The sequence below is a fragment of the Vitis riparia genome, chromosome 18 (assembly GCF_004353265.1).
Source record: "Vitis riparia cultivar Riparia Gloire de Montpellier isolate 1030 chromosome 18, EGFV_Vit.rip_1.0, whole genome shotgun sequence".
Lineage (NCBI taxonomy): Eukaryota > Viridiplantae > Streptophyta > Magnoliopsida > Vitales > Vitaceae > Vitis > Vitis riparia.
The window spans coordinates 23970481-23992122 of NC_048448.1; the positions used below are offsets into that span (position 1 = coordinate 23970481).

General features: G+C 34.7%; 2 protein-coding genes across 2 annotated transcripts; both read right to left on the minus strand.

Moving 5' to 3' along the window:
- Positions 1-6334: 6334 nt before the first annotated feature.
- On the minus strand, positions 6335-6979 carry LOC117905568. The gene has a single exon (XM_034818466.1). It carries the CDS (start codon positions 6977-6979, stop codon positions 6335-6337), a length of 645 nt encoding a protein of 214 aa, XP_034674357.1.
- A 12008-nt stretch (positions 6980-18987) lies between these two features.
- Positions 18988-21379, minus strand: LOC117907822 (ethylene-responsive transcription factor ABR1-like). Its single transcript, XM_034821480.1, has 2 exons — positions 20564-21379; positions 18988-20053 (listed from the first exon to the last, which is right to left on the minus strand). The coding sequence occupies exons 1-2, from the start codon at positions 21060-21062 to the stop codon at positions 19287-19289; spliced, it is 1266 nt and encodes a 421-aa protein (XP_034677371.1). The 5' UTR covers positions 21063-21379; the 3' UTR covers positions 18988-19286.
- Positions 21380-21642: the final 263 nt, after the last annotated feature.

Genomic DNA, 21642 nt, shown 5'->3' on the forward strand with positions numbered 1-21642 from the left:
AATATTTTAAATTCATTAGTTAATTTTAAGCACATTAGATATTTTTTTGGAAAACCCAAATCTAGATTAGAGTTAGTTTTTTTTTTTTTAATTCTTTTTAATATCAAAATAGTGAAAATTTAAGATTTTGATTTATTGTTGGAAATTGGGAAATCTTAAGTTTTTAGATGAAAAAAAAATGATTCTTTGGAAGATGTTGATTTAGACTAGGGTTAATTTATTTTATAAATAAATAAATAAATTGTTAATTGTGGCTTAAGGGATTAGAAAAAATATTAAAACAATTTGATTTAAAGAAAAAAAAAAAGAACGCGTGTGCATTGGAAAATAGAAGAATGGTAAAAAAAACGTATGTGCACCGGAAAATAAAAGAATGGTGAAGAAAAAAAACAGGGAGAACATGTGTACACTGAAAGATAGAAGAATTGTGGGAAAAAAAATTGGTTGCCTGCGTGTGGGAACTGGTTAGTTTTAGGTTAATAAATAAGATATAGTAATAATGGTTTAATGTAATAAATAGAATGAGGTAGTTGCAGGGGGTGCAATCCATGTGTGTTGGAAGCATGACTCAAAAAGTACACCAACCTAAGAAATAAAAAAATAAAAAAATAAAGCTTGAAATAGCCAAGACATTGTTACTACTTAAATAACTAATGAACTCCAAAGAAACTTCTCTTACATGTAGAAATGTCAACAATAATATATATATATATATATATATATATATATATATATATATATATATATATATATATATATATATATTATAGAATTTTATAATGAAATAAAATTGCAATTTAATTAAATTAGTAATGTGTTATTAGAAACAAATTGGGAATTTATTAATTTATTTAAATAAGGAATAGATTAGTTAAATTATAGATAAATAGTAATAGTTATTTCTCTTATGTTATATTAGGTGAAGAGTAGATTTTCCAGAATTATTTTTCTCCCAAGTTTTCAAGGACTTCTTTTGAAGTAAGGGAAATTAATGCAGTTATTTTTTTTTTTTAGAAACAAATTTTTATATACATCATTTGGAAACATTTTGAGTTATTATTCGTTTTATGCATGGATCAAATGTGTTTTGCGTGAAAAGTATGTTAGAACCTTATATTTTATTTACAACATAGAAATGTGGAGATATTATGTTTTGTAAATTTGAATAATTAAAATAAGTATTTGACTCTGGTTTGTTTGGTCCTTGTCAACAGGGTATAATAGTTGACTTTTGACTTTTTGACCCTTATCAACGAGATATAATAGTTGACCTTTACATTTCTTGATGAGGAATGTAATTGATTTGGACTCCAGCCTCTAGGGGTTTGCTTAGAGGTTACTAGTACTAGTAGTGTTTGGTTTTGTCCACCTTAAAGGAACAATTTGAGGCTAGCCACCTATTTGAAAAGTCTCACCTAACTTGACACCATTTGATGTTTGATGACCAGAGTAAATAAATGATTTGAATGTTTTGACTGAATTTGATATGAAAATGTTTGAATAAAAAACGAAAGTGTACAATTAAAAGTTTTGAATATATTGGAAAAACTTACTCAAAATTTTATGAAAATAATTAGTTATAATATCTCCTATTTTGCAAGTGGACTTGAAATATTTGATCTATGAACTGCATTAATGTTCCTTATTGGGCTTTGAGCTCATTCCTATTTGTTGATTACTTTTCAAGCACCCTTAGTTCAGGCGAGGAGTGATGGCTAGGTCAGGGAATGGTCATCATTAGGATTTTGCTTAGGATGTTATTTGGACATTGTTAGCTATAAGTTTATGTTCATTTGGATTATTTGGTTTTTGGAAGCTATTTAGATATTGAGCTTTTAAATATTTTTTTTTTATAATTTTGAAGTTGAGATTTGGAGATTATAAAAATTTGTTAGCACTTGATTTATTTGAGTTTGCAATCTATTTGGATAATAGATTTTGGTTGATGGATGCTTAGTTTTAAAGTTAAGTTTGAAGATTTTAGAATTTTGTTTCACTACTCTGAACATGTTTTTGGTAATTGGTTACTTCCAGTTACAATATGATTGTTTGGGTCATGTTACACTTTAAGCATTCGGGTTTGAGGTGTGAAATGACCGTCACGCCCTTGGAATGGATCTTGGGGCGTGACAAGCACCATTTGAAAATCATGTTTGTTACATGCATTACATGGGGCAAGTAGACGAGGCATTTGACATGGGATAACAAGTATGCCTTCTTACACGGGGCAAGTCTTATATTTTAATTATATAAAAATTATGTATAGTAATAGGCTAAATAGAAAATTAAAAATATGTAAATAAATTTATAAATGCGAAGCACTTACAACTATGCCTTTTTATGAAACATGAATAGTATTTTAAGAATAAATGGTGTTTACTTAGTGTTGTATTGTTTAATTTCACAAAGTGATTCAATTTCGTTGAAACATAAAATATATAATTCTAGATATTTCAACCTTCACACTTTATAGAAAAAATATTAGTGATACATCCAAGTCCAAATTAAGGATTTCAATGATTCTATTCTTAAAAATGAAAAAAAAAAATCATATTTCATAACTTCATGCTATGAAAATATATAAAATTCTCGTAACTTTATATTATAAGTAAAATCATAATATTATATAATTTCCATTTATAGAAAATATATATTTACTTTCATAGAGCTTCAAGCTATGAAAGTATTTTACAGAAAAAAAAATTTCCAAACCAAAAGAATATATTAGAATTTTCGTACATAGCTTTGGGCTATAAGAAAATGTAAATTAATTATTTTATTTAACTTTAGGCTATAATAATATATAAATTATTTTCCACAGGCTACCAAAATAATTATTATATAACTTCTAATTATAAGAACATGTAGAAATATATACTTGCCTCCTCTATATAGCTAGATGTTATGCACTATAATAAAATAAATATTTTTTGCTTCAGAGGTTATGACTATGAGAAACAATATTTTCATATTATCATAAAGTAAAATAATTACTATAAACACAAAAAATTAAAATAATAATTAGGCAATATTAACTAAAAATAAAAACAAAAGAATAAATTTTTCATAAATTCTGGCTATGGATAATTTTATTATGATAAAACAAAAATTATGTATGGTATTAGGCTATGAAATATTTCCCACATACGTCTGACTATAAAATTCTATAAAATTGTTAATTGACAATTTTGTTTTACTAACTTCTAGCTATACCATAGTTAGAAATTGTCTATATAGGTTCTACTTGTAAAATTATTGATTAACAATTTTGATTTATATAACTTTTGGTTAAACAACAAAATTTTAGAAATTGTCTACATAGGTTCTACTATGAAATAATTATCAATAAAAATTGCTTCCATAACTTTTAGTTAAGAGAAATTTTCTATATATTTTCTGATTGTACAAATTTAAGATATCAATATTTTCAAGGTCCTGGCTTAAGTATAAAAAAATATTAAGATACATAGCTTCTTGCTATGAAAACATTTTTGTATAGTTTTTGGTTATACATTCAATTTTATATGGTTGTTAGTAATGAAAAAATAAAATATAATTCAAATGTTTTATATAAGATAGAAAAGAAAAAAAATATTTGGAAATTATAAAATAATATAAGACCTCGTCATGTATCTTTGAATGAAGTGTTTGAAAGAATTTTTTTTTTTTTTTTCTTCTTGAATTATAGAAGTCTTTTCCTTCCAAGTTGATTAGGGCATCATGCTAATAATGTGTTAGAAATAAAAGAAATAAATAAATATAGTATAGAAGAAATAGAGTTACGAAAGAACTCCGAGGTAGGTTTTTCATTGACCAAGGTTTTCTATTTATATGAGTTAGGAAAAACCAGAATTATATACAATATTTAATTTTTTATGGATAAAACAAAAGTCATAACTATGTGATCATTCACAATTACCTATATAAATTTATAACAAAAAAAAATAGTTTTTATTTGTTAAATTAGATGTAATCTCAAAGCATAAAAATGACAACCATATAATAGACAAAAAAAAAACTTTCAAAATAAAAATGATTATGAAAAATATCTACAAATTTAAAATACAATTATCCAAAAGGTTACATATAACTTATAAGGGTCATTAAATTACCAAATTAACAAATTCTATCAAAGTTCACAAGTCATATTTTAAAAACTTAACAATCTTATAATTTCAATCATGGCATTTGTTTGTCTTTTCCTCCTATTTTTATTTAACTTTAGTTTTCTAAACTCTTTTTTGTTTTTTGTTTTTGCCTTATGTATTTTATTTACTGCCATAATAATAATTGTATTATTATTATTATTATTATTATTATTATTATTAGAGCAGATGATATTCTTATTAATATTGTATATGCTATTATAATTATTATTGACATTATTATTCATATTATTAATAGTCATTTTTATTATTGGGATGACATCTATTACAAACCAACCCTAAAATACACCTTTTAATCTTTTTTTCCTAATTTATAAGATTTATTAGCTTCATTATAAAATCATTGATTTCATTATAAAAAAACATTGATAAATCAGGTTAATTTACATATATATAGAAAGAAAAAAAAATAAGGTGCATCGTAGATGATACAATATAATCATAGAGTATAAATTCATTTTATACAATTTCCATGTCCTTGGGGTATTTTCTCATATCCTTTAACTATTTGTCAACATTTGAATAGAATTTTATACCTTCTATGGACCTTAAGCCAATTAGTTTTACTTGCCCCTAAAACATAATTTCCTCTTTCTTTCTCTTTCTCTCTCTCTCTCTCTCTTTCTCTTTCTCTCTCTCTCTCTCTATCTATCTATCTATCTATCTATCTATCTATATATATATATATATATATATATATATATATATATATACTTATACTTGGGAATATCATGTCTCAGCATCCACCATTGCTTTGCTCACATAATAGATGTGTTTTTACTCATTGTCTCGTATATGCCGAAACAGGACGGCGCTTATAACATAGTCAAATACGACCAAATACAATTAGAATTATTCGTCGGACTTGGGGCTGCTTAGAATGGGTGGTTCAATGAGGTAGCGTTTAACTACCTCAAATGTTTGCTTACACTCATTTGCCCAACTGAACGTGCTTACCCCCTTAAGTGTGAGAAAGAAAAATTGCAACTTATTTGTGAAATGAGCTATGAAACAACTCAGAGCTGGGAGACGGCCTATGAGGTGTTGCAATTCCTTTTTTTTGTTTGGAATGGGTGTTTCAATAACGACTTTCACTTGAGTCGGATTAACTTCAATTCCTCTTTGGGTTACCATAAACCCTAGAAACTTCTTTACACTAACGCCGAAGGCATACTTAGTCGGATTGAGCTTTATGTTGTATACCCGCATTAGACGAAATACTTCTTCCAGGTGCTAGACGTGCTCAACTCGGGTCTCGCTCTTTACAACAATGTCGTCAATGTAGACTTCCACAGTTCGGCTGATAAGGGTTTTGAAGATTTTTGTCATTAGTCTCTAGTAGGTAGCACCAGCATTCTTAAGTCCAAACGGCATGACTCTATAACAGTACAACCCTTGTGGTGTGATAAAGGTTATTTCTCCTCATCTAGCTGGAACATAGGAATTTGGTAGTATTCGAAAAATGTGTTTAAAAATGAGAACATCTTATACCTGGCGGTGGCATCAACCATTTGATCTATCTGGGGTAAGGAAAAACTATCATTTGGGCATATGTCATTCAGGTTGGTGTAATCAACGTAAACTCGCCGCTTTCCATCTTTCTTTAGGACTACCATCACATTCGCCAACCAATCCGGATATTTGACTTCTCTTATGAATCCAGATGCCAATAGTTTGTCAATTTTCGTTTGGATGATTTTTTATCTATCCAAATGAAAACGTTGAATCTTCTGTCGGACAGGTTGCGAGGTGGATAAGACATTGAGTTTGTGGGAGGTCACGGTCGGGTGGATTCCCGGCATGTCCGAGTGAGTCCAGGTGAAGATGTCCTTATTGCATTGAAGCATATTCCCTAACAATTCTAATTCATCTTGCACAAGTAAGGAATTGGAGTAGGTGATTTGATCTATGTCATTTGAAAGAAGTAGTGGTTGGAGATGATCAACCGCGGGTGGATCTTTCTCCATTGGACTTAGTAACTGTTATTGTTCCCTTGCGTTTGATGGCTCTGGATGCACTTCCTCATCGACCGGATGTCTGGACTCGAGCTCCACTTGATAGCATTGTCGCGCGGCTAGCTAGCTGCCAAGGAGATCGACTTGTCCCACTTCTGTGAGGTAACTCACCATTTGATGGTACGTAGAAGGAATGACTTTCATTTTATGAAGTCATTCATGTCCCATAATGGCATTGTATGGAGACAGATCGTCGACCACTAAGAACCGCACACTCAATGTGATCGGGCCAGCTTGGACGAGCAATACAACATCGCCCAAAGAGGTTGTTGTAGCTCCATTGAATCCAGATAGCAAATGTCCTAGATTCTCTAGGTTTGATGGCGAGTAGCCCATTTGCCTGTAGGTCGACATTTGTAAAAGATCAAATGAACTACCTGAATCAACTAGGATTCTCCGCACGTCGAATTTGCTCACTCCCAGCATTAGGATTAAGACGTCTTCATGCGATTGCAACACCCAATTGACATCTATAAGAGAGAAGGTGATTGTGTCATCGACTGGATGCACACTTCCTTCTTTGAAGGTGTGTTGGAGCGAGCTAATCCATTCTTTTACAAAAGCCGCACGAAGTAACCTTCGCCTTTGTCGCCTAGTGCTATGCTTATCATCTATCGAGCCTCCGTGTATATAGTTAATGACAGCTATGGGAGTTACTGGAGATACAGGGGCTTGGATGGCTACTTCTGGCCTCTCTTTGCCTACTGGTTGTGCAAACTTACTGCTTAAGGTGCTCAGCTTTGATGAGTTTCTCCACCAAGTAATGCAGACTCTTGCATTGTTCAGTGGAGTAGTCATAATCCTTATGGTAAGACCACTTTCTGTTTCGGTCCTATCTAGTCGAATCTGTCTTGATTGGCTTCGATCATTTGGAGTCCGATAAGTCACATATTTGCGAGAGAAGTGTGGACCTGAGTTTTTTACATGCGTCCCCACTCGATGGCGAGACTCGCTTTTGTTTTAACGGTGAAAATTTATTTTTGGAAAAGTTGGAGTCGCCAGTTATTTTATTTTATTTTAAAAGGGAAAATAAAACAAGAAAGAAAACCCTAAAGAAGTGACTCCATAGTTTTGGAAAAACAAGTCTTGAAAAACTCGAGTCTTGGTTCGGGGATTATGTTACCTATTGGGAAGGTACCTCTAAGAGATAACACCCCTCTAAGCCCTAAAGAGGTGTCTACTGGCTAAGTCAAGGGAGAAATGGCAATTAACCAATTGATTGAAGGTACTTAGGTAGGCTAAGGTGATTTCAAAACTAGCATGCAAAAAAAAAATTCCAATCACAATTGCAAAGGAAGGTTTGGATGTGTACCTGGACTGTCTCTCAAGTGTTATCATAAGACATTAAAGTTAACACAAAAATATAGCATATGACATGTATTTTGTCAGAGCAAGTCGAACAAATATCTAGGCACCCAATGATGGAATCAAAGATGGATATGGCTCACAACATCATGCATGTTCATCAAAATTCCAAAAAGTAAGTGATAGAGAGCGTACTTGGATAACATACATAATTTATAAGATTTCTCCAAAAATGCTTGAGTGGTTAGGACAAGTATAAATTATATAACATATTTATTATGTCTAATATACAATACCAAAGCCAAAATTGAGCCAAGATAAGTCAAATGACTTTAAAAATAAATAACAAATTCAAGCAAATCACAAGATCATCAGCATGTAATTAGAAAATGGAGCATCACAAAACAATTTCTAAAAATATTTCTTGGAGTGGAATTTAATTACAAAAAAAAAAAAAAAAATTCAGGAAACAACTTTTACATATCTAGAACAAGATACCAAAAGCCAAATTGCAACAAAGACACCCAAAAGTTCCAGATTAGGTAAAAAATAAAAATATGAATATATGAATTTTTTAAAAAAATAATAAGACATCACATAAAATTGTGCAAAAAATCACATATTTTCCAAAATGTCTATATCACAGAAAAAATGAATCCAGGGTCGAGTAGTACTCAAAAATATTTTTAAAACACTCCAGCTAATCAGATGTCCAAAATCCATCATGTATAGTAGGTAAGAATTTGAAAAATCATCTCTCCTTCAAAAATGCATATTTTTTAATATTTTATATGCCAAAAATCAATTTCAAAAAGTCTAAAATTAAGAAAAAATATCGAATCAAATTTAAAAAGTCATTTGATATTTTATTTTTACAAAAATATTTTGGGTGTCCAAAACTAGGTGAAAATAGAACCATCTAAAAGACTCATTCATATCTTCCATTTTAGAATTTATTTTTAACTCAAGCAAAGTTCTAAATTCAAGTTCAAGAAGCCTAAAATACCATAAAATCACTGGAAAAATTTAGAAGTATTATAAATAGATCAAATCAAATTTCCTTTTAAGAAACGCAATAAGTTGAGTGAGCTAATCAATAAAAGGTTTTTGGAAAATGATTTTATGTAAGGGTTCCACCAATTCCCCAATTGATATACACAAATCTAACCTAGAATTATCCCATTTATTTGAGACCACAAGATTGGATTTATGTCTTACTCAAAACCATAATTTTAATTAAAAACTGAGAAAAATGCAAACCGATCGAGACATGGTTGCATATTATTTAAGAAAATTAGATTTTGATTTTAAGGACGCTAAATGAGTTTTTGAAATGCACTTTAATGAGGAACATTTTGAGAAAAAGGTTTCTTTTTAAAAGGAAAGACATTATTCGCAAACAGCAATACACAAGGATCAAACAAAGGCAACCTAGAGGAAGACAAAATTTTAAAGTAAAATTTTTTACAACCAACCAAACCAATATGGTAAGAGTAAGAGCCAACCTTCATGAGTTTTCGTTGGCCCCCAAGAATTAAATTTAACGAACAAACGTCACAACAAATAACTAAATGACCTTAAATCAAATAAAGTCAACTAGATATCAATCAAGAACTAAGAAGGATTAATCAAGCGCATAAATTGAGGATATAATCAATAATTAAATTATATCAATCGAACACACAAACCTATGATTAAAGTAATGTAAAATATAGTACCATAAGCGCTTACAATTCTAAAACAACCGAACTAAATAAGGATCAATCAAGAACTAGAGATTAACACACTTAAAACATGAATATAATGACAATGGGTCAAATAAATTGATTAATTAAAATTCTATAGACTCGTAAACCAAATATGATCAATCCAAAAAAACCAAATTTAACAAACATAGTGATAATGATATAGAATCAAATGAATTAATCACCGAAAAGCCCAAAGCATCACATGAATCAACTAAGATGAAATAAAAGAGATTAAAATAACATTAAAACATGATGATAATGACATAGAATCAAAAAAATTAATCCACTAAAATCTTAAATCATCACACGAATTAATTAGGATGAACCCGAAAACTAAAATTAAAAAAAAAATGATATGACATAAAACCAAATAAATTAATCGACTAGAATTTTAAAGATACGAAAACTAAATTGAATAAAAAAAAACTAATAAACAAAACTCTAACTTTCAATCTAATAAAAAAAACTAATAAACTAATAAACAAAAAAGAAATCGAAAACTAAAGAACAAAGAAACTCACTTACCTTTTCAAATAGGTGGGCGGACTGTGGCAATGTCTCCAAGCTGTATGTGTTTGGTCACTCCAAGATGAAGCCTTCACTTTCATTCTTTAATGGTGCAACCTGTCTTTCATCTTATGGTGCGTCATGTGGAGAAATTCAATGGTGCGGCTGGTTGTTTCTCCTCAAAGTTGCAACCCACATGGAGGTGCGTTGGACTGTGCGGCTGCCATATGTTGAGTGGCATCCCACCTTTTCTCTCAGAAAATCTAGGCAGACCCCTTAATGAATGAAAACTCTCCTTGACCTGTGCGTGGACTCCTCAAAAAAGAAAAATTGGTGCGTGTATATTCCTCCCAAAGAAAATTCTAGCATGTCTCTCCTTCCTCCCTCCATGGTGTAGTGTTTCGGAACCTCTCTATGTAGGAGTATGGCCTATTTTCCTTCAAAATTTGCAGTCCTATTCATGTCCGGAGTCCCAATGGTTGTAGTTGTGTGTTTGGTGCGCCCAAGAGCCCTTTCCGATGGTGAGTTGTAGCCGTGTGGAGTCGGGTCTTGGCAGTGTCCCTAAAAATAATCTTCAACATTGCTTTTTGTTATTCCTCAGATGCGTGTTGCGTATTAAGAATGGTGTGTCTGGTTCCTTTTTTTTCTCTCCAAAACAGCGTGATCTCCCCATTAAAAATAGGTGCAGCCGTGAGTAATGGAGACTCCTCCTCAATATGGCCACGTGTTATTATTATTTTTTATTTTTTATTTTTTTGGAAACTTGTATTTTGATTTTTATATACAAAGTTGTTTTTCTTTTGTAACAGAAATTGGTATTTTATTGGAAAGTGGTATTTTAATTTTCATGGAAAGTAGTTTTCTATTTTATATACATCACAATTCAAAAATAAAAAATAAAAATATTAACAAACTTTAAATAATAATAATAATAACTTATCAAATTGGCATAAATATATATATATATATTAAAACACTTTTTTAAAAATAAAAAAATATAAAATATAAAAAATTTAACTTACCAAAAATATATTAAAAACACTTTTAAAAAATAACTTACTAAAAATTTATTTACATACATATTAGTAAAAACATCTAATAGTAATAATAATTATTATTATCATAATAAAAAGAGATAAGATAATTGATCACATGCAATTTTCTAAAAATAAATAACTAAATAAACATATAAGAAATCAAGTACATACAAGTGTTAAAAATACAAATCATGTGAATTATGTAAGTTATACGAGTCAGGCAAAGAATGCCTACAAGGTGACCCAAGTGTACTTAAGGTGGGCCAAGTGTGCCTAGGTGAATCTAAGTGGGCCAAGTGGGCCTAAGTGAACCTAGATGGGCCTAAGGTGGTGCCTAATGGGCCAAGTGTGACTAAGTGGGTTTAAGTGACCTAAGTGGGCCTAAGGTGGTGCCTAATTGGTCAAGTGTACCTAAGTGGACCTAAGTGACCTAGGTGGGCCTAATGTGGTGCCTAATGAGCCAAGAGTGCCTAAGTGGGCCTAAGTGAACCTAGATGGGCCTAAGGTGGTGCCTAATGGGCCAACTGTGCCTAAATGGGCCTAAGTGAACCTAGATGAGCCTAAGGTGGTGCATAATGGGCCAAGTGTGCCTAAGTGGACCCAAGTGACCTAGGTGGGCCTAATGAGCCAAGTGGACCTAAGTGACCTAGGTGGGCTTAAGGTGGTGCCTAATGAGCCAAAAGTGTCTAAATGGGCCTAAGGTGGTGCTTAATGGGCCAAGTGTGCCTAAGTGGACCTAAGTGACCTAGGTGGACCTAAGGTGGTGCCTAATGGGCAAGCATACTTAAAAGTTATCCTAAAAATGAAGGAAAAGACTAAGTCTAAATCAGGGTTGCCAAGGGTCACAATGGAGTTAGATAAATCTCTCAACTAGAGTCTCCAAGATGGCTCATAAAAGATAAGTTACATGAGTAGTAATGGGTCACCAAGGAATTGTTGTAAAGTACCAAACGAACACATGATAGGACATGTGCTAGAAAGACAAAATGGAGGGTCTACAAGGAGTCTTTCATAGGAGATTCTTAGGGAGGTGAGTCTTACTTGTTGTTACTATCAACCATCTTGCTTCCTATTACCTTGCCTCAATTGGTTCGAGGGCTTAGAACTTTCCACTTTATCATTCTTGGTCGAATGATTAGTGACCAAGACCTGTTGAAAGACTGTTCGGACATCATCTTCGAGCATAGAATACTTGTTCGCCCGCTTGAATAGGTTATCCATCGTTGTGGGCGACTTCTTCGCGAGGGACTTGAAAAATGGTGTGCCCGAGCTAATGCTTCACTTGAAGATCTACAAGATGGCGTCCATACTGTAGGATTCAACTTGAAGCATTGTTTGCTTGAACCGCTTCATGAAGTCTCTTAGCGTTTCATTTTCCTACAACTTGATGTTCTACAAGGTGTTTATGTTCTACAGGCTTTTGAGACGTTCTGGAAAGTGTTCACGAAATTCTGCGAGAAGCGATGGAACTAAGAGAGAGCTTGGCCATGTAGGCTGGCCAGAAATACCTTGTACATTAGTGCATCATTCCTTATGTCGAGGGTCATAAGTTGTCTGAAGTGCATGATGTGGTCAAACGGGTCACTCGTTTCGTCATACATTGTGAACTTGGGCACTACGAACCCTCTGGGCGACTCGTACCTAACGATATGGGGGCCGAACAGCGTGGAGAGCATGTCATTCAACCATTGGCTGATAGAGTTAGGCGGGGCTCGCGTCACTGGTACTTTCGTCTACTGTTGCCAGGGTAGTTGAGAGGGTCATCCGGATGTGGCTACTATGGCTGGCTGACCTAGACGTGCCCTCAAGGTCTCTAACATGTGCAATTACCCATCCACACCTGGTGCTTAGGGTCCCAATCAGGCTCGCATCACGTCGGATAAATGCAACCCTCTGTCGCATCTCATTTTCCTTAATGCTTCAGTAGAGCTAGTGCCTTCGTCCGATTGCGTTTAATGAGCTGGCGAAGGCTCGTCCTCTGATCATCTTGAGTAGCTGCCGGAGGAGAACTCTGTGCCCCTGAGAAAAGATGCCTCAATAGTTTGTCATGAGGTTGTTTGTCAGCTTTGAGTGTGTCGACTTTGAAAGGGGCCCACTATTGACATTTGAGTTTGCAACTCTTCGTTCTCTTCTCTCAGTCGTTCAGTTTGGTAGAGCATAGCAAAGTCTGTATCCGCCACTCATTTTCTCGTTGGCGTTTCTCCATCCTTTTGTGTTAGATAAAATAGTCTTCGTCACCCATAGTGGATGATTGGTTTCTGGAGGGTGTTGACATTTTTAGTCGATTCCCACAAACGACGCCAATGTTGGTGTTGTGCCGACTGGATACAAGTCTGTCTAGCTTCACTGGATTCAAACAGACTTCTTCCTTACACAAAAGAATGTCCAGATAGGTGGTCCGTGCATGCCCCTTCGAAGCTTAAGTCAAAATCTAGTAAGGGTGAATTCAACTTTTTAAATGGTTGTGTGCACGCGTACTTTTTTCATGCATCTGGAGGAGTTTTTATAGAACTTATGGCTCCATCGTCGTAGTGTTGATTATGCATTCATGCCTTTCTTACGTTGATAAATGTCGTCATGGAGGATATTATGTCTTAATAAGATAATCAACGTAATTTTCTCAACGCGGATTGGACAATCATACCAAAGAAGAGTTGTTGATTGGTGTCATTTGTTGTCTGTCATGCAAAAATTTTGGACCATGTAATTGACTATGCATTTATATTAATCAATGTCGCTGATTGTATATAACAATTAGGTGACATTGACTTTTGGGTGTAAAAGTCATCTTGACTGTCGCTGTGTAAAAGTCATCTTGACTGTCGCTCAGGCATTGGTGGTGATTAATCATCCGTCTAATGCATGGAATTTCAAATTGGCTTGGTTTGTATGTTTGGAATTCCCCAGTCGACTTGGTCTATCCATTTCTTTTAGCATTAGGGAATAAGGAAATTTGTCTTTCCTCTTTCGCCAGACAGAACTTGTCTTAGTCCAAATGGATTGCTCCCAAACTGATTATTTGCTTACTTTAGACGGCGAAAAGGTCTTGAGCCTGCGAAGGACACATGGAGGAAAGCTTCCCACAAAAATGACTTGAAAAAATTAAATTAAATATTAACAAAGTGAGTGGTCCACTAACATGACCTATTGGTCTAGCCCATCAACACAATTGGCCCACGAGCTCATGGGTTGTGTTGGGCTACCCATTTGATTTGCATGGGTTGACACAATATGACACAATTTTTAACTAGGTCATGTCGACCCATAAAGGCCCACTAAAAATTAGGTCATGTCGGCCAGCACAACCCATTTGACACTCTACCTTGTTTTAAGTGAGAGAAGGTAGGGATGACAATGAGGTGGGTTCATGACGGGTCACCTCCATCTCAACCTCATCATGTTTATATAAATTAATTTTCATCCTCATCAACCAAATAAAATAAAATAACCGAGGAGCGAGTATAGGAAATTACCATACCCATTGCCTCCGTTTATTTTTTTAATTTTTTTCAAATTAAAATGTTAAATTCGATTAGAAACAAACACAATCTACACTAAAAAAAATATTATAAATATTTAAAATTTTGAAAAAAAAAAAATCAATTAAAATACTTTTTTATTAATATTATATATAATTAGGTGGGACGGGATGAAACAAAGTCATACCCGAACTCATCCCAAATTTTTAAAAAATTCTTAAATCCTTCCTAAACCCATTTATATTTAACCCATGGGCACAGAATGGGATAGATACCCAAAAATACTCATCACATTATGGGCCTAAGTTTTATTAATATTAATTTGAAAAAGGAAAAGACAAAATAAGCACGACTTTTTTTTTTCTTATCTTTTAGATCACTTTAAGGATTTGCGTCAGAAGATGTCCCTTGAGAGGACTTTGTATAAACCCGATGTGATAAGCTCTTAAATTAGACCACAATTCCATGAAGGAAAGTAATTGTTTAATTATTAATTGGAAAATATTAAAGACTTTTAAATAGGATTTGAGGTATTTTTTAGATAATTACTAGGTTATCTAAAAATATTCTATACAAGAAACTAATAGTCCAAATATTAAAGATACCTATTTCTATTGAAAATTTTTCATAATCAAATATTTCTTTTATAATATTAGAAAAGTCCTTAAAAAACTATATATTTTAATAGAAAAATATAAAGAACTTAATTGATGTATTAAGAAAATTGTCAAATGCTTCATACTTATACTTTCATTTATTAGATAGATAAATGTAAATGGCGAAAAGTAGGTTTCAATACACTTTATGGGAAGAAAAAATAAAAAATAAATTAGTATTTCATACTCTCATTTGTCAAATGTACTATATTTGACCAAGTACTATTTTTTAATTATATAAATATTATTTTTTATTGTCCTAAATATTACTTTTGATCGGGTGAGCATATTTTCAAAATTAAAATTAAAAAACTTTTATTTCCTATCTATTATTGGAGCTCCCCCGGTCGGCCCATCTCTGCTAGTATTTGAAAATTGTGGCTGGAAGACATTCATCAGACAATGGTGACTTTGATTACGGAACTTTACAAGGCTCAAATGCACGTACAAAGCTTGGAAACATGTACTTCATTCCTCCGTCAACTCTCTTCTCTGCAATACGTACGTATTTTTTCCAGATGGGCGACAGCCATAATTGACCAGGAATGGGCTTACTAGTCTTCTTCCACGCAACAGTCCATGCAGGAGGGCTACGGCGGTCGCTTCCATTTATGGGCATTGAATCTGGGGAACCTTCTTCAGTGACTTGCATAATTAATTTTCACAAAAGCTTCGCACGGCTGCTGCACTTCCTCTTATCCGATCTGTTTAATCGAATGCATCCTTCGTAGCCTTTTCTTTTAATTGCTTTGGTTTTGTTTCCTCTAAACTTTATAATGGGGTCCATGATCCTAAATGTGGGCACCATACAAAAACCAAATTATGTCTGCTCTACTGTCACTATGGTCAGCAAATTTTGATATAATTCATGAATATAACTTGAATCAGTATTTTTTTTCACGGATTTGAATTAACTATAATCATGTTCGGCTTGAATTTGTGTTAATTTGAATAACCTGTTTAATGACGAGACTTTTGATTGGAATTGATCTATTTAATAATTATATTGATTAACTTGATTATAATCCTACGTAGGATTCCTACCTACTAAAGTTACATTCAAACCTGAGCACTGTAGTCTTTGGTCATAATGCCCGGAAGGCCCAATAGCATGTCACCGGTGACTGGTATTTGACCAGCAAAAGGGAATGAGAATACGTTACCCCTCTTCCAAGCAGTGTTTGAATGAGCCAGTGGCACCCGCTGCCATAACTGGCCTATTTTACACCTCTCAAGTAGGGACAATTTTCTTGCCCAACAATCAACCAGATATGCCCTACTGCGGTGTTTTTTCCTCGTAGCATTCATCAAATTCAATGGTCAATTCCGGCGGTTGCAAGATATTTTAAAATTCATCGTCATTCCAACATTGAAGAAGTAACGAAATTTTATATAGATCTTACTGCTGTTGACCATGGGTTTGATGCGCTTTCATGTTACTGTAAAGAAATTGACTTATCCATTCCTCGACTCTCTGTACATTTACCTGTTGTTTTCAATGTCAGATTTTAACTGATTGCTAAGTCTGTCTATTCCATGGTTAACACACCTTGAATTTGAACAAACATCTTGTGCTTTGCTGTTTCATTGACTTTTTAGGCTGATTTAAAGTTCTTTTTTTCTTTTTCATTTTTGAGCTTGAAAGTGATGAAGAGTCTTTGGACACATTATTAAGTTATGTTTGGTTTATTTGTACGTACTTATGACCTTGACTGTTAATTTGTTGCATTGCTAAACAATTTTAATGTGAACAAGTTTTTAAACAATTTTCTGAGAATTACCATTAAGTCAATTTAAATTATTAATAAAAATCATGTTTGGCGTTTTTGGAATGTATAAAATTGTGTTTTTAATCATATTAATAAAACACCGTGATTGACTTAATCAAAATGAACTAAAATGATTGACTTGAACATTATAGATTTAGCAACCTTGTTGGAAATGGTTTTGGGTGACTAAGTAAACTAACTCGACCCAACCCAACCCGACCGACCCGGCCCTATCCAATAAAAAAAAAAAAAATTGAAAGTTTTATAACTACCTTAAAAATGTCACTTGTATTTATAATTCCATTTATCACATGGGTAGAAGGAAATTTGTCAATGAAAACAATCAATTAAGATTTTTGAACATCTAAAAAGGTAATCAGCCAACTTTTTTTTGTAACATATCATCCAAGTCAAGTTGGTTATCACACCACCACCGTTAAACCCTTTGCAACCCATTTTGGAAGATGCCATTTCCATCAAATTGCCCAAAAAAAAAATATTGGATCTGTGAGAAGCATCAATGGTGAGAGTAGAAGCAAGTTTAATCCTATCTAAGCTAACCCTAGTGCCACAAACCCTAATCCATAGGTGGGTGGGAGCCAGATAGGCTATTAGCTATGTTTCGAAATCAAAGTTGGGTTTGGGTCATTTCAAAGACCAAGCAAAATGGGTCCTAACCTCACCTTTGTCTCAATCATCATCTCCAGCAATAACAGTTCACTGAATTTTTCAGTGCCAATTGGGTTGCCGTCTGTTTCACTTTGCCCTAAACGTACAAAAGCTTAGCCTCCACCCAATGTGTCCTGTTTATTCAGGGCATGGCCCGATCCTAAAATTGGTCCAGGATCCTGCCTTATTATTGGGTCAAATGTAATGACTCAGGCTCATATGATCTATCCATCTGCTTCCTATAATTGACACATACTGTTCAACACACCTCAATGAATTTCCATTATTTTATTAATAACTAAAGAAATAAAGGGATAAATACGAAAGTAAGTGGGTGACGTGGAAAAACATATGGTGACGTGGCGTAAGAAGCGGTAGGCAGAACCGAACTTTAAAGAATCAACAGCTTTGAAACCCCTTACCAAAAATAGGTAGGTAAACGACCAAATCCTACCCTCACCATTAACCTGACCGCCCTCCGAAGCAATCTTCCAATTGCGCACGTGTCATTAGCCAGTACCCGTGGTTTTCATGCTGTACACGTCTACCACGCTCTTCCCCTCTTTACGTCACCTCCGTTCAATCGTACGGTACACGTGTAATCTGGGCCCCGCTATTCAAGTTTAACCAGTTTGGACTCTTGCCACGTGGAGCCCCCACGTGGGACTGACGTCACAAACAAATGGAGAAGCCAAGTAAAACTTAGAAAGTGACGCGCAAGGTTCGGTTCAACCGAGACGTACACTTCTATCTTAAGTAACCCCACTATAATATTGGCAATATTTATTTTTTTTTTTTTATTTTTTTTTTTTTAAGAAATATATTTGTAGTTAATGGGTTTCGACCTGATCCACTTCTAAAGTGGCAAATTGCTTTTTTTTTTTTTCTTTTTTTTTTTTAATTATATTGCCAAATTTTGAATGGTTTTCAAATATACAAGCATCCGAGGTTGGCCTAACTTTGACAACATGATCTAATAAAACAGGATTTTTTTATAAAAAAAAAAATGACATTTTTCCTCAAACTATAGCAGGACAGTTAAAAAGTTGGGTCATTTTTTGTGGAAGATCATGGGTGAAGGAAAATCTGTTGTTTGGGTTGCAGCAAAAAGAAAAGGGGAAAGTGGAAGAACGGGTTGAAAGCAAAAGCATATATGTGAAAGCAACTGGAAGATTCTGTTACATTACAGGAAGGGCTATCACCTACTTGAAGCTTTCCTCATCATGGGCAACACTGGCTACTTTGTTAAATTCTCAATCTACCTATGTGCTTTTTGACCTAATGTTTCAAGGATTGCCAAGTGCCTAAATTATTGAAAAGTTTGGGATGATTTTTTCTTTTTCTTCCCCAATTCTAACTTTCCTTTTCTATGACATTCTCGCCAACCAATCACAATGGAACAAAGTATGTGCAGGTGGAGTGCCAGCTTAGAACTTCTAAGTTTCTAACACATCTAGATGGGAAGACGTCAAAGGCGTTCCTAAGACTCCCACTTCCCAGTTCCCACGGTGTTAACTGGGGCGGTCTAAAACTTTTCTAGCTGTACATATAGATTAACGTAAGAGGGAAAGAGATGAGGATCCATTGAGAATATATAATAAATCAAATGTAAACTGAAAAGGGATAAATCAGGGGCGATTAAAATAATGGTGTCATGTAAACTGTAAAGCCGAGGGGATCAGACAGCTTGAAAAGCTGACATGGTTCGATGATTATGAGAACGTAAACATCAAATCTTTCAGATCAAACTAGGCATAAATGTAAATGGGTTTTTGTTTTTTCCTCTAACTTTAATGATCTGTTCCTTTTTTTTACAATAAAAATATGATAAAGGAAGCTACGTGAAGGACAGAGTACATCACAATCATAAACAAAAAGCAAGAAAGATATTTAGGTTTTAAAATAAAATAAAATGGAATAAAATAGAAATCGGAATCAACTGGAAGAGGAGGGGTAGTGCCCGGAGCCCGTCCATGACGGCGCCGGAAAATCTGAGCTACTACCCTGGCCTTGATTTCCTGGTGGCTGAGGATATCCCATTTGCTGTTCGGGAAAAAGCAGGGGATATGGAGTTGAAGATGAAGAGAATCTGGATGAGAGTGAAGATGTGGATGAAGATGAAGATGACGATGAAAATGATATTGATGGTGAGCTGAGAGAAGCTGAGGATTGGAGAGAAGCCAAGGATTGGGAATAGAACATCTGCTCTAACAAACTAGTGGGTTGTTGTCCATGGAAGTCGCCGGAGCTCTGCAGCAACTGGGAGTATTCCCAGTAGTCTCTGACAATGTCGGGGTTCTGCAAGGCCTGGCCCTGGAAAAAGGGCGGCGGCGATGAAGAAACCGGCAATTGGGTTGCAGGAGGACCGGAGATGGACAGCTGGGTCGCCGGAGAAACCTGGAGAGGTGGCATTAATCTGACGTTTTCTGGGAAGTTGAGCTTGGCTCTGTTGCCTCTGAATCTGAGCGCAGCTTCATCATAAGCTCTGGCAGCTGCTTCGGCTGTATCGAATGTACCCAGCCACACTCTCGCAGCTTTGTGAGGGTCCCTTATCTCAGCCGCCCATTTCCCCCATGGCCTCTGCCTCACGCCTCTGTATCTTCTTCTTCGCTCCCCACTTTCTTGGTTTGAAGCAGGTTCAGTTGAGGGCGTTGCAGGAATGGCGGTGGTTGGTGGCAGCATATTCGTAGTTTCTTCTGTCCCTGCACGTAAAGATGCAATATGAAGGATTACACACATATCAAGAAACTGTACATAACTCCAAAAAATTGTATCAAAAACGATAATCCAAAATTTTAGATTCTGCTTGAATGCAATAACATATTGTTACAAAAGGGTACATGCAATATTACATTAAATAATTTTTAAAATATGTTTTTCCAAACCAAAATATATGAAATATTGAATCCTACAGGACTATAATATCTGGTTTAGCAATCAGTCTTAACTTTTAAGGATCAATAATGAAAAAGAAAAAGAAATAAGGAGAAGACGATATGATCATTAATATATGCAAACATTGGAGCAGATATTCTCTCCATTTTTCACTGAAATGTATTGGAATATGAAAAATAAAAAATTGAATTTATGGTTAAGAATCTTAAGATGGGAAGAATGGGATGGATTATTTTTAATTTATTGAAAATTATATGAGAAAGAGGAGGGAATCATGCATAGATGGAAGAGGATCAATTGGATGAGTTGGAGCTAACCAGTTGCACCAGATGATGACTCGCTATGAGAAACTCTGAAATCACCAAACCCTCGATAAACCCTGGGAACAGTTTCAGAATATTGAGTTGCAGCTTCGAGTTCACGTCCTCTCTTCTGTCCAACCCAAGATGCAGAACCGGAAGCAGAACCAGAACCAGAAGAAGAAGAGTAAGCTGACAAAGGCGATGAAGAAGTATAAATCCCGGAACCACCACTCCCGAAACTCGATGTCACGCCACCAGCCGCTCCAACAAACCCTGACGCATAACCATAATCTCCGGGTCTCTGCCCAGAAACCACATGCGTCAACGCCGACACCATAGCCGACATCTCCGAAGCTCTGCTGTACCCTGAATACATGGTTTCAGAAACCACCGGCACGGGTTCCTCCGATTGCTGCGGCGGCGGTGGCCCTACCTCTTCATTTCCACCACCAGCCGCCGGAAATCTGACGTACTGGCCTGAGTCTCGTGGATTCGCCACCTTCAGTTTGCACATGTACACCACACAACCGGTGGAACAACGCTGATCCAGATATAAATATTCCGACTCGATCCGAAAAGCTAACCCTTCTGAGAGCTCCGTAAACCAACGGCTATATAAACCGATTGACGATTCAAACTCGAGGAGCCGCCATTAAAACAGTTTCCTCATTGCTGGCACCACCAACTTTATGTCGATAATCCTATTATTTTTTTCACTTAGCCACTGTCCCCTTTTTAGGTATTTTTTCAGATGCCGACTATGTTTTTCATGTTCACACTGTGTATTTTGACTGATAATCGCAGAAGAGATGTATCTATGAAGAAAGCCAAAGGGCTTCAAATTTTAACTCTTGGAGCTTCCAAAAAAAAATTGTCGGTTCAATGGAGAGAGTTTCAGTTTGAATTGAGTTCCATACCGACATCAATGGGCTCGGTTCATTTGTTTAAGCTCCGTAATTATCCATAATTAGAAATGTGGACTTGGGCTTATTTGGTGGGCTTCTCTCCTCTCTCCTCACGATTAAAATGAGGCCTCTCTTCCTCCCATGAAGGATTTGGTGGGACTCACCCCATCATACTATATGTCCAATCAA

What these genes read in the sequence shown, in the direction of transcription:
- LOC117905568 (XM_034818466.1), bottom strand. Translation starts at nt 6,979, where the DNA reads ATGACTACTCCACTGAACAATGCAAGAGTCTGCATTACTTGGTGGAGA.
- LOC117907822 (XM_034821480.1), bottom strand. Translation starts at nt 21,062, where the DNA reads ATGTGCAAACTGAAGGTGGCGAATCCACGAGACTCAGGCCAGTACGTC. An exon ending in GTCATCATCTGGTGCAACTG is followed by an intron (nt 20,054 to 20,563) that starts GTTAGCTCCAAC and finishes CTTTACGTGCAG; the next exon opens with GGACAGAAGAAACTACGAAT.